The sequence below is a fragment of the Phoca vitulina genome, unplaced genomic scaffold (assembly GCF_004348235.1).
Source record: "Phoca vitulina isolate PV1807 unplaced genomic scaffold, GSC_HSeal_1.0 scaffold12, whole genome shotgun sequence".
NCBI lineage: Eukaryota > Metazoa > Chordata > Mammalia > Carnivora > Phocidae > Phoca > Phoca vitulina.
Genome location: NW_022589715.1, coordinates 23,033,830 through 23,047,988, shown reverse-complemented (window position 1 = coordinate 23,047,988; position 14,159 = coordinate 23,033,830). Strand labels below are relative to the sequence as shown.

Sequence of the window (14,159 nt, the reverse complement as noted above, 5' to 3'; positions counted from 1 at the left end):
TTGAATTATACATAACCTAAAATTAGCCATTTTAACCATTTTTAAGTGCACAGTGGTACCAACTACATTCACATTCTTATGCAGCCATCACCACACTCTCTATTTTCAAAACTTTTAGAATCCAGAAACTCTGTACCCCGTTCTCTGCCCCCCCCCCAAGCCCCTGGCAGCCACCATCCTTGCTGTCTCTGTGAATCCAACTGTTCCAGGCACTCTTTGTAAGCGGGATCCTATACGGTATTTGTTCTTTAGTGTCTGGCTTATCTCACTTAACATGATGTTCTCTGGGTTCATCCATGTTGTCGCCATGTGTCCGATGTTCCTTCCTTTTTAAGGTTGACGACTGCTCCACTGTATGGAGAGGCCACATTTTGTTGATCCGTATCTGTTGATGGACACTTGGGTTGTTTCCGCTGTTTTGCTGCTGTGAATCATGATACTCTGAACACGAGTGTACAAACCCCTGTCCCGGGCCCTGCTCTCGGTCCCCTTGGGTATATTCCTGGGACTGGCACTGCCTGGTCATATGGTAATGACATGTTTTGAGAAACTGCCAAAAACTTCCACAGCACCAAAGCCCTTGCTTTGTAACTAAAATCATACAGATAAGCAGCATTTTCTCTGCAAATATTTTAGGACTACATAAAAAAAAAAAATCTCAATATATTTTGGCTCACAATTTTATCTCTCTATATTTAGTGCTAAGCCTGTGCAGCTCATCAATAACTTAGATTTTGTAGTAATTGTTTTTTATTTTGCTCTTAAAAAAATAACGTTTGCGTTCATTATTCCCTAATGATAACGGTCTCTTAGTCTGTATGATTGCTGTCGACACTGCCCTAAAGACCTGCACCCCCTGGTCTGGTCGGCAGAGGTGAGGGGGGTGTGGCGTCCCAGGCAGAGGAGCGTGGGGTCCAGGCTCTGACAGTGAACAGTGGCCACCCCGCCCCGCATCCTTGCAGGTGATCCGCAGGCACACGCTGGAGGAGAAGCTGCTGTGCCTGGTGCGGCACCGGGCGGGCCACCACTGCCAGAATGCGGTGATTGTCATCCTCATCCTGGCCTGGGAGGGTATCCCCCGCAGCCTCGGAGACACCCTCTACCAAGAGCTCACCGACACCCTCCGGAAGTACGGGAACCCCACCAGCCGGAGATGTGGCCTCAACGATGAGTACGTGGGGAGCGGGGGGTTGTGGGGTGGGGGGTGGTCTCCACGTGCAAGGGTGGGGGCGGCTGGGCCAGGTGGCCATCGGCAGGGCCTTGGGCAGCAGATGCAGGGAACTCTGCCCCCCCCTCCACTGGGGCCTGTCTGTCCTGCAGTCAGGACTGTGATGAAAGCAGCTGCCCCACAATCCTGACCTGGGTTCTTCCGGTGCTGGCGGGAGAGGGTCTCTTGCCTTGCCTTGGCTTCGCTGTTGTTGAACCTCACGTGGGCTCTGGGGCTCTAAATGGTGGAGAAACTGTGAAAAAGTATGTGAGTGTCCCGCAAGTGTAAGGTGTCAGTGGTAGTCATGAAACCTGCCCTTCTACGGTCTCTTCCCATTTTTTAAATTAAGGTATTTTTACTAAAAAAAAAAAAAAAAAAAAGTAAAAATTCATCCTTTTAGGTATATGGTTTGAAGAGTTTGGGTTTTTTTTAAGCTTTTATTTAAATTCCAGTTAACACACAGCGTAGTAGTTTCAGGTGTACAAGTTTGAAGAGGGACAAATGTTTACAGTCCTGTAGCCACCACCACCACCATCAAGATACAGAACGGTTCCATCGTTGCCCCCAGTTCCCCCGCACCCCTTTAGAAGCAAGTCCTTCCTTCTGCCCTTGGCAACCACCTGTCGTGCTTCATGTCCCCATAGGTTTGCCTTTTCAAGAATGTTCTATAAATGGAACCAGACCGAGTGTAGCCTTTTGGGTCTGGCTTCTTTCCTTGAGCACAGTGTTTCTGAGCTTCACCTGTGCTTGTGGGCTAGTAGCTCACTCCTTGTTGCTGCTGAGTAGTATGCCGCTGCTGGATGCATCACCGCTCGTTATCCATGCCCCAGCTGAGGGGCCTCTGGATTGTTTCCAGATTTTATTAGTTGTTGAGTTATGATTATATGTCTGTGTTTATTTGTTTAAAGGCCTGAAGCACCTGGGCCTGAAGGAAGCGGGCGTGTTCCGATACGTCCCTGTGTGTGTCGAATGTCTCGGAAGCTGTCATGATATTAGAGTTAAGGCAGAGGATAAACCTTACTGGGGTTTTGATTAGATTCTTCCCACTTACCTCAAACAACCCATGAGCTTCTCCCAACAACAGATTCTTAGACCTTCAGGCTCAGGGGTGGGAGCTGATTCTCCACCCCAGGACATTTGGGAAAGGAGTTGAAGGCAGGGAAGGATGTGGTCCCAGTCACTGGGAGGCCATGGATACGAGGCCTCAGCAGGACCTCCCCCTGGAGAGGGAGGAAGATCTCCGAACCAAAAACTGTGTCTGCATGCCTACCATGTGGCGTGTGTTGCAGCCGGACCTGCGCGTGCCAAGGCAAAGACCCCAGCACCTGCGGTGCCTCCTTCTCCTTCGGGTGCTCCTGGAGCATGTACTTCAACGGCTGCAAATACGCTCGCAGCAAGACGCCGCGCAAGTTCCGCCTTGCAGGGGACAATCCCAAGGAGGTGAGCAGAGCTCCACAGAGCAGCGGGGCCCTCCCGCTCGTCCCCTTCCACCTAATGCCTTTCATAGTCCAGCGGGGAGGGTGGATTAGCACGCGTGAGACTCAGCTGTGCGGAAAATGCAACTTGCTTTATTTTTTTTTAACTGACCTTATCTTGCTGTGAAGTAAGGTATGTGGGGTGTGGTGTGAAGGGGTGTGGGGAGTTAAAAACGTAATCAATGACAGGTACCTCAGACTCTTCCAGCTTTAAAACAGTCTCTTTATGGTAAATGTTCAAATTCCTCATCAGAATGTGACCTCCTTCATAGGTCATTTCTTCCCTTCATTCTTCCCAAGACGTCTTTCAGGGGCTGGGAGGTTTAGCAGGAAGAGGAGCCTTGAGGCCGTGGGCCATTTTCTGGGGCAAGTTTAGACTTCCCAAAGTGGCCCTCGTCTTGCCTGGCTGCCAGGTCACCTCTTTGTGAGGTTGTCCACCTGTCCAGGCCCTTGCTATCTCCTCCCGGGAGCCTGGCCTGGCCCTTAGGCACTGGCCTGCTGTCCACATAGTATGGCCTTGCGGTAGCCTCCTCGTCAGGTCAGGCTGCCTTCTGCCTTGCCCCTTCCCCTCTGTTGTCCTGCTTGTGAAGGCCATCCGGAGAGGTGGGCTCCCCCCTGAGTTCCAAATGCAGAGAAGGTACAGGTCTGTCTGGGCTCCCCATCATTTCCCCTTCAGCCTCCCCCCTCCCTCCTGCCTGAGCTCCTGTGAGGTAGGGTACTGGGTCCTTTTGTGGGGGTCTAGGCAACATCTTGGTCCCTGGCTCTACCTTCCACATCTCCTTAAGCTCCTTGTCCCGAGGGTTTCCCCCTTTTCCACGGGGCTTGGGGACTCCCCTTGGGCCTATGTTTTTCTACTGTACATATAATAAACTTCTCAGAGTTCTCAGCCCTGCTTTTCAGAAGTAAAAGGAAGCATTTTCAAATGCAGAACACTTTTTCCCTCAAAGCTTGGCTTTTATTTTTTTAAGATTTTATTTATTTATTTATGAATGAGAGAGAGAGAAAGTGCAGGAGTGGGAGAAAGAACGAGAGCAGAGGGAGGAGAAGCAGGCTCCCCGCTGAGCGTGGCTCAATCCCACAACCCCCAGATCACGATCCAAGCTAAAATCAAGAGTCAGACGCCCGACTGAGCCACCCAGGCACCCCCAAAGTCTGGCTTTTAGACTATTGCACAAGCTAGTCTAATAGTGTGATTTGACACTGGACTTTTATTTATGGTGGCATCTGCCCTCCCCTGGAAGCAGCGAATGCAGCTATTTCAATAAGAGAGGAGCCCCAGGGCCCCAGGAAGTAAGAATTACCAGGAGTGAAAATGCACTGCTTTAGTTTCTGTCACTTACTCGCCCTGTTCCCTCAGCCAGCATTCCCATGAACTTACGTAGGGCTGAGCACTCGGGCCAGCGCCTCACAGGTGTGCTTCTCAGCCAGGCTCATGATACCCCAGGCTCTGGGCATTACTGCTACTCACTTTACGGAGGAGGCAAGTGGCTTGCCCAAGGCCATATGGCAGTAATGGTGAAGTCAGGCCTGGGTTCCCCCAGAGCTCACGAGCCTCACCCCTGTGCTGTGCTGGCCTTGGGCCCACTGTGTCGGTGGCAGCCTTTGGACTGCAGCCAGAGATTGGGGGTAGCTGCCCGACTGGACGGACAGCTGAGCCATTGGCCGCGATCTAACATTTCTGCTTCTATAAGCTTGGTTCTTTTTCTTTTCCGTCGTCTTCCTCTTTCTTCTGTGTAAACTCTTCATGTCTGTGCTCAAGGCCTTCTAGGAGGCCCCCGGTCCCACCCCGGCCGGCTCTACTTGCCACCGCCGAGGGCCAGGCTGTGGCTACCTGAAACCCTGACCAAATGTGGCTGGGGTGCTGCTCTGAGTGGTGCGCACTGGCCAGTGGGCCTTCTGTGAGCAGGCAGGTGTTCTCTGTAAAAACACAGCACGGGAGCCACACGGAACCACCAAGCATTTGAAACGTCACTAGGAAAACAGGGGGACTGAATTCATTTTAATTAAAATTCATATAAATTTCAATAGCAGCACGTGGCTCGTGACTACCACATACGATGGTGCGGGTCTGGGGAGTTCCCAGCACAGACCTTCACCACCCCTCTCCTCTCCATCTTCCTCTGTAACACTGGAAGAAAAAGCCACACGTGTTGCTCCTGTTTTCACATGCCTACCACACCACCCTTCTGCCCTAGGATGCTGAGCACTTAAAACCAACAACCTGCGGTATGGGTTGTGAGCGGCACTGAGCTAGAGCCTGGAAGAGCAGTAGCTGAGCAGTCCAGGTGGCTGGGCCTTCAGGCCGAGACTTTTCCCGAGCTTCCATGTCTCCAACTTTAAAACGCACATGGTACCATGCCCCTCCCAGAGGGAACTCTGTAAAGACACCTGATGGCACCTTACTTCCTACCTTCCCAGCAGCCCTGCAATGGTTCTAGGATGGAGGTTAACTTCCAGCGTATAGAGTTTGCCAGGTGGGGATGCTCTGGATACGTGTGACTGCTCTTCTCTCCACAGGAAGAAGTGCTCCGGAAGAGTTTCCAGGACCTGGCCACCGAAGTCGCTCCCCTGTACAAGAGGCTGGCCCCCCAGGCCTATCAGAACCAGGTAAGGGGTCTTGGGCCTTTCTCTGCCCACATGTCATCCACATCTCTGCCCGTGCTCCCTGAAGTCAGGAAGTGGGAGACTGAGCTCCTCCCATTGTGCTCCATATGGGAAAAGCTCAGCTAGAGAGAGAGTAATGATGTAGGTCTTGAATAAGATCCTTTCTTTACACTGAGCTAACTGCTTCCCAGACTATCTGCCCTCTATCCCTTGCTTTCATGCCTCTCCCCCCTAGTAATCTCCCACCTCCTCTGGTCTGGCTTCTCCGGGGGAGGCTCGAGTTTCTCTGTCCTGTCACCCCTGCATCTTCCAGATGAGGTGAGAGGGACTTGAGATAACCCAGAAGGAAGTCATTCCTACAGAGGCTTCAGCCAGAAAGCCTACCTTCTGCAGCCCATGCACAAGGCAGCCGTGGTCCTTAACCTCCCCAGTGCAGAATCCAGGCCACTGACCTCAGGTCACACAAGCAGTTGTCCTTGGCCGTCCACACAGGTGACCAATGAGGAAATAGCGATTGACTGCCGCCTGGGGCTGAAGGAAGGGCGGCCCTTCTCGGGGGTCACGGCCTGCATGGACTTCTGTGCCCACGCCCACAAGGACCAGCATAACCTCTACAACGGGTGCACCGTGGTAAGGAACCCTGGGCCTGTCACAGTGCCCCCTGTGGGATGATCCTGGGAGGGGGACTGGTTTGTGCAGACAGGTGGGCTCAGAGTAGGGAGGGACCTGGAGACAAGAGTCTCAGATCTCTGGGAGGTGCCCTGCCAGACTGCTCCTGCTCACTTCTCTGAGAAATGCACGGACCAGAATGCTTGGGCCAGGTCGGCCTTGTCTCTGTGTCTCAGGTGGATGCTGCAGAGTGCAGTCTCTTGGACACCTGGAGGCCCTCAGTTACCTAAAGACGGTTCCAGGTCTCCGTGAACACTTGGATTTAAATCCAAACAATCTCTTGATTCACCCATTGAGCAAATGTTTATTTTGCCCCAGGTGCTGGTCTAGATCTTGGGGAATAAAATGGACCAAGTCCTGTCCAAGTATGTGATACAATTCATATCTGGTAGCGATGGAAATGGAGTCACAATTCATATCTGGTAGCGATGGAAATGGAGTCGGGGAAGGGGGAAAGTGAGAGCAGATGCTGTTTGAAACGCCGTGGGCAGAGAGGCCTTTCTGAGAAGGGGCAGCTGAGCTGAGACATGAATGAAGCGAGAGAGTAAAGGATTGAATGTCTGGGGGTGGAGCGCTCCAGGCAGAAGGACCAGCACCCACAAAGGCTCGGAGGCAGGCAGGGATCAGGTCCCAGGGAGCCTGGAAGGCAGGCGAGGCTGTGGGCTCTGCTCCAAGTGTGATGGGAAGCCCTGGAGGGCTCTTCAGCCTAGAGTAGTAGGATCTCATTTATGAAGTCAGAAGCACCCTCTTGCTCCTGCAGATGGAGAATAAGTATGTGGAGGTGGGGGGAGGGGGTGGATGGGAGAGAACTGGAGGAGGAGGCCACTTGGAAGGCTGGGACAATGTCCAGGCTAGAGGTGATGGGGCTGGGGCAGGAGGGAGGGTGGGGAGGGGGGTAATTGGATGACTTGGGGTGATTTTGAAGGTATAGCTAAGGAGGGTTGCTGATGGACAGATACAGGCTAGGAGAGGGAAGGACAAGAGAACCACCCAAGTTGTTTTGCTTGAGCACCAGGGCAAGTGTTGGGGTGATGTGCTGAGCTGTAGACTAGCAGAGAAGGCCAGTTTGGGGGGAAACTGTTTTGAGAGGCCTGCTAGATGTCCAGGTGGACACGCAGAGCAGGCAGGGGAGGGGGGTATCTGGAGAGCCTTTGGCTCCCAGTTACAGCCACAAGGCCGGATGCAGTCACCGGAGGAATGAGTACAGTTGGAGAAGAGGGGAGGTTTGGCCTTGAGTGGGGACCCCCTCGAAGGGATGATGCCAGCTCTCTTCTTTGCTTTTTAACTGGGTCCTGGGCAGGCAGGGCTCCCCGAGGAACTATGGAAGAGGCAGAGGCCCTGGCGATTCATTTGAAAGGGGGCTCCCAGAGTCTGGGTGTAGCTTGGGTCTGACACAGGGATTGATGGACCAGCCCTGAGATTTTATTTCTCTGCCTTGTCCTCCTTCCTTATGTCCAAGGCTCGAAGCAAGGTGGGGCAGGCGCCTGTCCACACTGCACTGTGAGGGTTTCTAGCTGAAACAGAGAGAAAGGGAGGGAACTCCAGGATGTAGGAGAGGGTCAGGGAAGGAGGAGGAGACAGCAGGAGATAGGAGCACAGTGAGGTTATTCCAGTCCCAGAGCTTGTAGAGTTTGGAGTGAAAAAAAGCAAACTTTTTTCAAAATGAACAGTATTTTTTCTAATTAAAAAACTATTTAAAAAAGTAAAGAATATAAGAAAGTATAAAGTAAAAATTGCGTGAAATCTCATAGACATAACCAGTGTTAGCATTGGGATGACTGTCCTTTCGGGCACCTGATTGTATGTGTGCGTGCGAACAGCTATATATGTTTTACACAAACGTGATCACATTATGTGTATGTGCTGCTCCGTGCCCTGCCTTTCTCAAGACTACGTGATGGACAGCTTCTGTGTCCCCGGATGTAGGCTTACTTGAGCATGTGGTCAGGCTGCATGGATGCCTCTGCCGTCGTTTGACTGTCCCGCTCTGTATGGACAGTGAGTGTGTCCAGCCTCCCCCTCCAGAAACCAGAGGGAGGGTCCAGCCTTATCACATCTCAGTGCAGTGGTGGAATAATCTCCTTGAGATCCCAGGGTAAGGACATTTAGAGGCTTAGAGTGCTGCTTACTTGCAACATAGGGCGTTCTCAATTTCTTGAGTCTTCACCTGCCTGAGTGGCAAACATAACGATCTCATTGCAATTTGTTTCTTTTATTATGAGAGACGTTGAACATCTTTTTCTATATTTCTTACCCATTTAAATTTTATCTTTGTGACTATCCTTTATGTCCTTAAAAAAAAAAAAGGATAACCACATCTGTTGACGTTGGTAAGTTATCTGTGTTAGGGAGAGAAACACCACTTCTGTCATCTCTCATTCTTTGCTGTTTTATCTATCACATTGGGTTTTAGGGAATGATTGGAAGCAGGGCTGTGGTCAGTCCAACCCAAAAGGTATGTGGGGGTCTGGTCAGAGCAGATTAAGTCTGAAGAGCCACACATACGCTGGGAAGAAACATACTTGGTAGAGCATGACACCAAAGGAGAAGCTATAGAGGGGAAGATGAACACAGCTGACTTCATAAAAATGAACCGTTTCTGTTCAATAATAAAACACTACGATCAAAACAAAGTCCAGTCCAAACTGGAAAACAGTATTTATAACAAGTGACAAAGGGAATAATCTTCACAAAGATTATTTTATATGAATGATTAAAATGGATAATCCAATATAAAAATGGGCAAAAGGCATAAAAGTCACGAAAAAAGGAAGACAGAGAGTGGTATTAAAATATACCCAGGCTTTGTTTTACTCAAGTCTGATAAGACAAAAAGACACAGACATGAGTGTCAAGAGGACAGAAGTTTGTCCTCAGCCTTCAGGAGCACATGCTGGGCCACGCGGAAGCACTGGGATTGGTCAGGAGGCAGGGGGGAGAGGGGAGAGGGGAGAGTGTGGCCCAGAGCCTTTATTGGAGATTCTGTGGAAAGGAGTGGGCAAGGCAAAGTAGAAAGCTGAGTAAGCTGAGGATTGGAGAGTTTGGATAGTTTCTGGGGGCTCTGGGCCATAGGGGTGGTCCGCAGTTGTCTTCCCTGGCCCTGGGTGATATAGGGCAGTGGGAATATTGGCTCAGTGTGCAAGAGTTTGGTAAAAGAGAGAGTTGGCTGTGTGGGCTCTTGATTGGTTGGTTTGTATATCAGAGTGCACCCAAAGGAGGTCATTTGCTATCTCTAGGCATTAGCTAGTCTTTGGGGAAGGACAGCCCCTCCAGGGTCAAGGTCCCAAATGCCAAAACATCAAGAACACAGAAAATAAAATCTAGTCAACACAAGAGTAAAGAGTAAACTTGAGAGGGGAAAAAAAAAAAAAAAATCAAACCTCATTAGTAATCAGAGAATTGCAGACCAACAGTGAGATACATTTCGATAATGAGCAAAATGTTTTTCAGAAGTGAATGGCAAAATTACAAGCAAAAGTGTAGGAAAATGGAAACTCCCCTTCTGTCAGTATGAGTGAAACACTGAGGAGAATCATTTTGGAGGGCAGTTTGGCAACATGTAGCCCTTTACTTCACAGAGTTTCTTCTAAGGAATTATGTATCTTAGAAAATCTAGCTGAAAGTATAAAAGTATTGTTTATGATAGGAAAAAATTGGCAACAAGTTTTAATGGTGATGACGGTTTAAAAGAATACATTGATACAGTAGAATAATATGATGCAAGTTTTTAAATCACATTGGGGGAGAATAATGCATAAGAAAATACTCATACTGTGTTTAAAAAGAAGTTATTATAAAGTTACATGCATAATGCGATCCTATTTCATTATCAAAAAGCGAGTTTGGGTATGTGTGTATGCAAATATGATCAACATGTTTATAGTGATTATTTCTAGATGGTGGGATTATGGAGATAATTATTATTTCCTTTGTGCTGGCCTAAATTTTCTATAAGCAGCACATGTAGTTTTTAATACAAGGTATTTTAAGAGCACAAGGAGGCTGCGTGTTCAGGGCGTGGAGGATAAGGGTGTGGGGTCTGAGGCTCGATGAGGTGATGAGGCGTAATGACAAGAATGCCCCGCTGGAGGGCAGAGCATGGCTGCCAGTCCCGACCGGGCCCCCTCCCAGCCCCCTCCCAGCCCCCTAAGGGTCGCACGGGACAAAGTGAATGGATGTGCTTTGAAAGCTATAGAGCAAATTCTAAATGCTGATGATACTGTTACTCTGTGAACCAGGGAGAACGTGCTTTTGGACACTCTAGAAAGAGTGGCTGGCTGGTGTTGGGACTGTGTGCGGAGGGGGGAGGTCTTGTCTGTGGATGTCCAGCCCCTTGCCCCAGCGCTCGGCGCCCCCAACCCCGTGCACCCCCTCTCTGCGTGGGGCAGGTCTGCACGCTGACCAAGGAAGACAATCGCTGCGTGGGCAAGGTCCCCGAGGACGAGCAGCTACACGTGCTCCCCCTGTACAAGATGGCCAACACGGACGAGTTCGGCAGTGAGGAGAGCCAGAACGCCAAGGTGGGCAGCGGGGCCATCCAGGTGCTCACCGCCTTCCCCCGCGAGGTCCGGCGCCTGCCTGAGCCTGCCAAGTCGTGCCGTCAGCGGCAGCTGGAAGCCAGAAAGGCGGCGGCGGAGAAGAAGAAGATTCAGAAGGAGAAGCTGAGCACTCCCGAGAAGATCAAACAGGAGGCTCTCGAGCTGGCCGGTGTCACCACCGACCCAGGTGTGTGGGGAGAGGGTGCCCGCCAGAGCTGGCCCCGTCGGGTGGGGGTGGAGGGGGTTGTGGCCCTGGACAGCTCCCTCCCTGCCCCGAGATGGAACTCCAGACCAGAGTCCTGGGGCCTCCCTCAGCCCTCTGAACCCCACATTATCTTAGCTTTCAGTCAGCGCAGTATCCGCGGCAGCCCTAGGACACCAGAGCTGGGGGGTCCCCTCTTCCCACAGAGGAGCTGGGCTTCTCCTCCAGCTTGCCTGAGCGTCCGCACAGTGTGCCAGGGCCTCAGGCGCATGGTCTGCAGGGGCGCGTGGGCCGCTCTCCCGTCGCCTGAGCCCGTGAGGACCCGTGGGGTTCGCCAGGGAAGGGAGGAGGAGGAGTGCTGCAGGGGGCTCCTCCCGGGGCTTCCGTGGGGCTGGGAACCCCTTAGGGGAAGAGGGAGGTTCCAGGCCCAGTCCTCTTGCTCTGGGCCCCTGTGGGCTGTGGTTCTCTCTGCTCCTTCTTGGTCTTGCCTCCTGTCTTCCCCAGGCCTGGCTCTGAAGGGTGGATTGCCCCAGCAAGGCCTGAAGCCCTCCCTCAAAGTGGAGCCACAGAACCACTTCAGCTCCTTCAAGTACAGCAGCAACGCGGTGGTGGAGAGCTACTCGGTGCTGGGCAACTGCCGGCCGTCCGACCCCTACAGCATGAATAGCGTGTACTCCTACCACTCCTACTATGCACAGCCCGGCCTGACCTCCGTCAACGGCTTCCACTCCAAGTACGCTCTTCCGTCGTTCGGCTACTATGGCTTTCCATCCAGCAGCCCCGTCTTCCCCTCACAGTTCCTGGGGCCTGGCACCTGGGGACACGGTGGCGGCGGCAGCAGTTTTGAGAAGAAGCCAGACCTCCACGCTCTGCACAGCAGCCTGAGCCCGGCCTACGGTGGTGCTGAGTTTGCCGAGCTGCCTGGCCAGGCTGTTCCCACGGACACCCACCACCCCACTCCTCACCACCAGCAGCCTGCTTATCCAGGCCCCAAGGAGTATCTGCTTCCCAAGGCTCCCCAGATCCACCCAGCATCCAGGGACCCCTCTCCCTTTGCACCGAGCTCCAACTGCTACAACAGATCCATCAAGCAAGAGCCACTAGACCCACTTGTCCAGGCTGAGTCTATACCCAGAGACCCTGGTAAGATGGGCAAAACACCTTTGCCCGAGGCTTCTCAGAATGGGGGACCCAATCACCTATGGGGGCAGTACTCAGGAGGCCCAAGCATGTCCCCCAAGAGGACTAACAGTGTGGGTGGCAGCTGGGGTGTGTTCCATCCTGGGGAGAGCCCTGCCATCATCCCCGACAAGCTCAGTTCTTATGGGGCCAGCTGCCTGACCCCTTCCCACTTCTCGGACGGCCAGTGGGGGCTGTTCCCTGGTGAGGGGCAGCAGCCAGCCCCCCAGCCTGGAGGGCGGCTTCGAGGCAAACCGTGGAGCCCCTGCAAGTTTGGGAACACCACCTCGGCCTTGGCCGGGCCCAGCCTGACTGAGAAGCCGTGGGGGATTGGGGCCGGGGATTTCAACTCTGCCCTGAAAAGCGGTCCTGGGTTCCAAGACAAGTTGTGGAGCCCCCTGAAAGGAGAGGAGGGACGGCTTCCAACCCCGGGGGCAAGCCAGCTGGACAAAGCCTGGCAGTCCTTCAGCATGCCCCTGGGCTCCAGCGAGAAGCTCTTTGGGGCCCTGAAGTCAGAGGAAAAGCTGTGGGATCCCTTCAGCCTGGAGGAGGGGACTGCCGAGGACACCCCCGACAAGGGGGCGGTGAAGGAGGAGAAGAGTGGTGGGGCGGAGGAGGAGGAGGAGCTCTGGTCTGACAGTGAACACAACTTCCTGGACGAGAACATCGGCGGCGTGGCCGTGGCCCCCGCTCACGGCTCAATCCTCATCGAGTGCGCCCGGCGGGAGCTGCATGCCACCACACCCCTCAAGAAACCCAACCGCTGCCACCCCACCCGCATCTCGCTGGTCTTCTACCAGCACAAGAACCTCAACCAGCCCAATCACGGGCTGGCCCTCTGGGAGGCCAAGATGAAGCAACTGGCGGAGAGGGCCCGGGCGCGACAGGAAGAGGCCGCCCGGCTGGGCCTGGGCCAGCAGGAGGCCAAGCTCTATGGGAAGAAGCGCAAATGGGGGGGTGCCATGGTGGCCGAGCCCCAGCATAAGGAGAAGAAGGGGCTCGTCCCCACTCGGCAGGCGCTGGCCATACCCACAGACTCAGCAGTCACCGTGTCCTCCTACGCCTACACGAAGGTCACCGGCCCCTACAGCCGCTGGATCTAGGTGCCAGGGAGCCAGCGTACCTCAGCGTCGGGCCCGGCCCGAGCTGCTTCTGTGGTGCTTTTGCCCTCACGCCTGGGGGCGGGTTGGGGGTGCAGAAGTCTTTTTATCTATATATACATATATAGATGTGCATATATATGTATTTATGGTCCAAACCTCAGAACTGACCCGCCCCGCCCCTCCCCCCCCCCCCACTTCCCCAGCACTTTGAAGAAGAAACTACGGCTGTCGGGTGATTTTTTTCGTGATCTTAATATTTATATCTCCACGTTGGTTTTTTTCTCCCCCCCCCCCCTTGTCGGGGGGGCTTTTATTTCCTCTTGTTTTTAAAACTCTATCCTTGTATATCACAATAATGGAAAGAAAGTTTATAGTGTCCTTTCACAAAGGAGTAGTTTTAAATTCCATTTAAAAATGTGTATTTATTGGGTTTTTTAAAAAGCGACAATAGTAATGGTAAAGGAGCGGCAGGAAAGGCCAAAAGCGCTCATTCCTGCCCAGTCTTGCTGGGCCCAGCGAGCCTGGCCGTCTTGGGAGCTGGCAAGGTTCTCTCAGCCATCTGCCCCTCATGAGCCAAGTGCAGACTGTAGCCGCCCTGGTCCATCCCTTCTGACAGATACGCCTTCCCTTCAGGGGAGGGAGCCCTCAGGACAGCTTCTGTCCTCTCCAGTAGGATGGGAGACTCTGTAGAAAAACATCTGGGGTCCCTTTTCCAGTCACCGGCTTGGAGTCGGGGACCGGGGAGGCAGGTGCACCCCCAGGCCAGGCAACAGAGATGCTGGCGTAGATTTCCCCCAGAAACCAGGTTGGAAGTAGACAGCTTCAAACTTGCTAGTCTCCACACTGAATCCTCTCTGTCCGTTATCGATCAAGTCACATGATGTCACGGTTCCCTAGGCAGCACCTCCTTGATGGAGCTGGAGTTGAGAGGCTCTTAGGAGCCATTTCCACCGGGTTGACAAACCAATGAATACTGGGCTGAAGGAATTTGTCTTAGTGGCAGTTTATTTTTTAAAAAATGCCCCAAAGCTTATGCTGATATTGAAAAAGGGCTACTGTATCTCTAAAAACAAGAAGTTGAACCCAAGCTGTGAAAAGCCAGTGTCGCCCCGTCGCTCGGCGCTGTGCAGAGCCTGGTGCTGTAGTATCGTGCTGGGACTTCCTCGACCCTGGGGCGGGTCG

At 52.8% G+C, this 14,159-nt stretch overlaps 1 protein-coding gene across 5 annotated transcripts in view; it reads left to right on the top strand.

The window, feature by feature from the left end:
• Window positions 1-13,142, top strand: part of TET3 (tet methylcytosine dioxygenase 3) — a 92,448-nt gene extending 79,306 nt beyond the window's left edge. For all 5 annotated transcript variants that reach the window (XM_032410663.1, XM_032410666.1, XM_032410665.1 and 2 more), the window contains 6 exons: window positions 963-1,171; window positions 2,497-2,647; window positions 5,200-5,289; window positions 5,779-5,916; window positions 10,344-10,680; window positions 11,200-13,142. In XM_032410663.1, coding sequence (XP_032266554.1) covers window positions 963-1,171; window positions 2,497-2,647; window positions 5,200-5,289; window positions 5,779-5,916; window positions 10,344-10,680; window positions 11,200-12,977 — 2,703 coding nt within the window. In that variant the 3' untranslated portion in view covers window positions 12,978-13,142. The remainder of the gene's footprint in view (window positions 1-962; window positions 1,172-2,496; window positions 2,648-5,199; window positions 5,290-5,778; window positions 5,917-10,343; window positions 10,681-11,199) is intronic.
• Window positions 13,143-14,159: the final 1,017 nt, after the last annotated feature.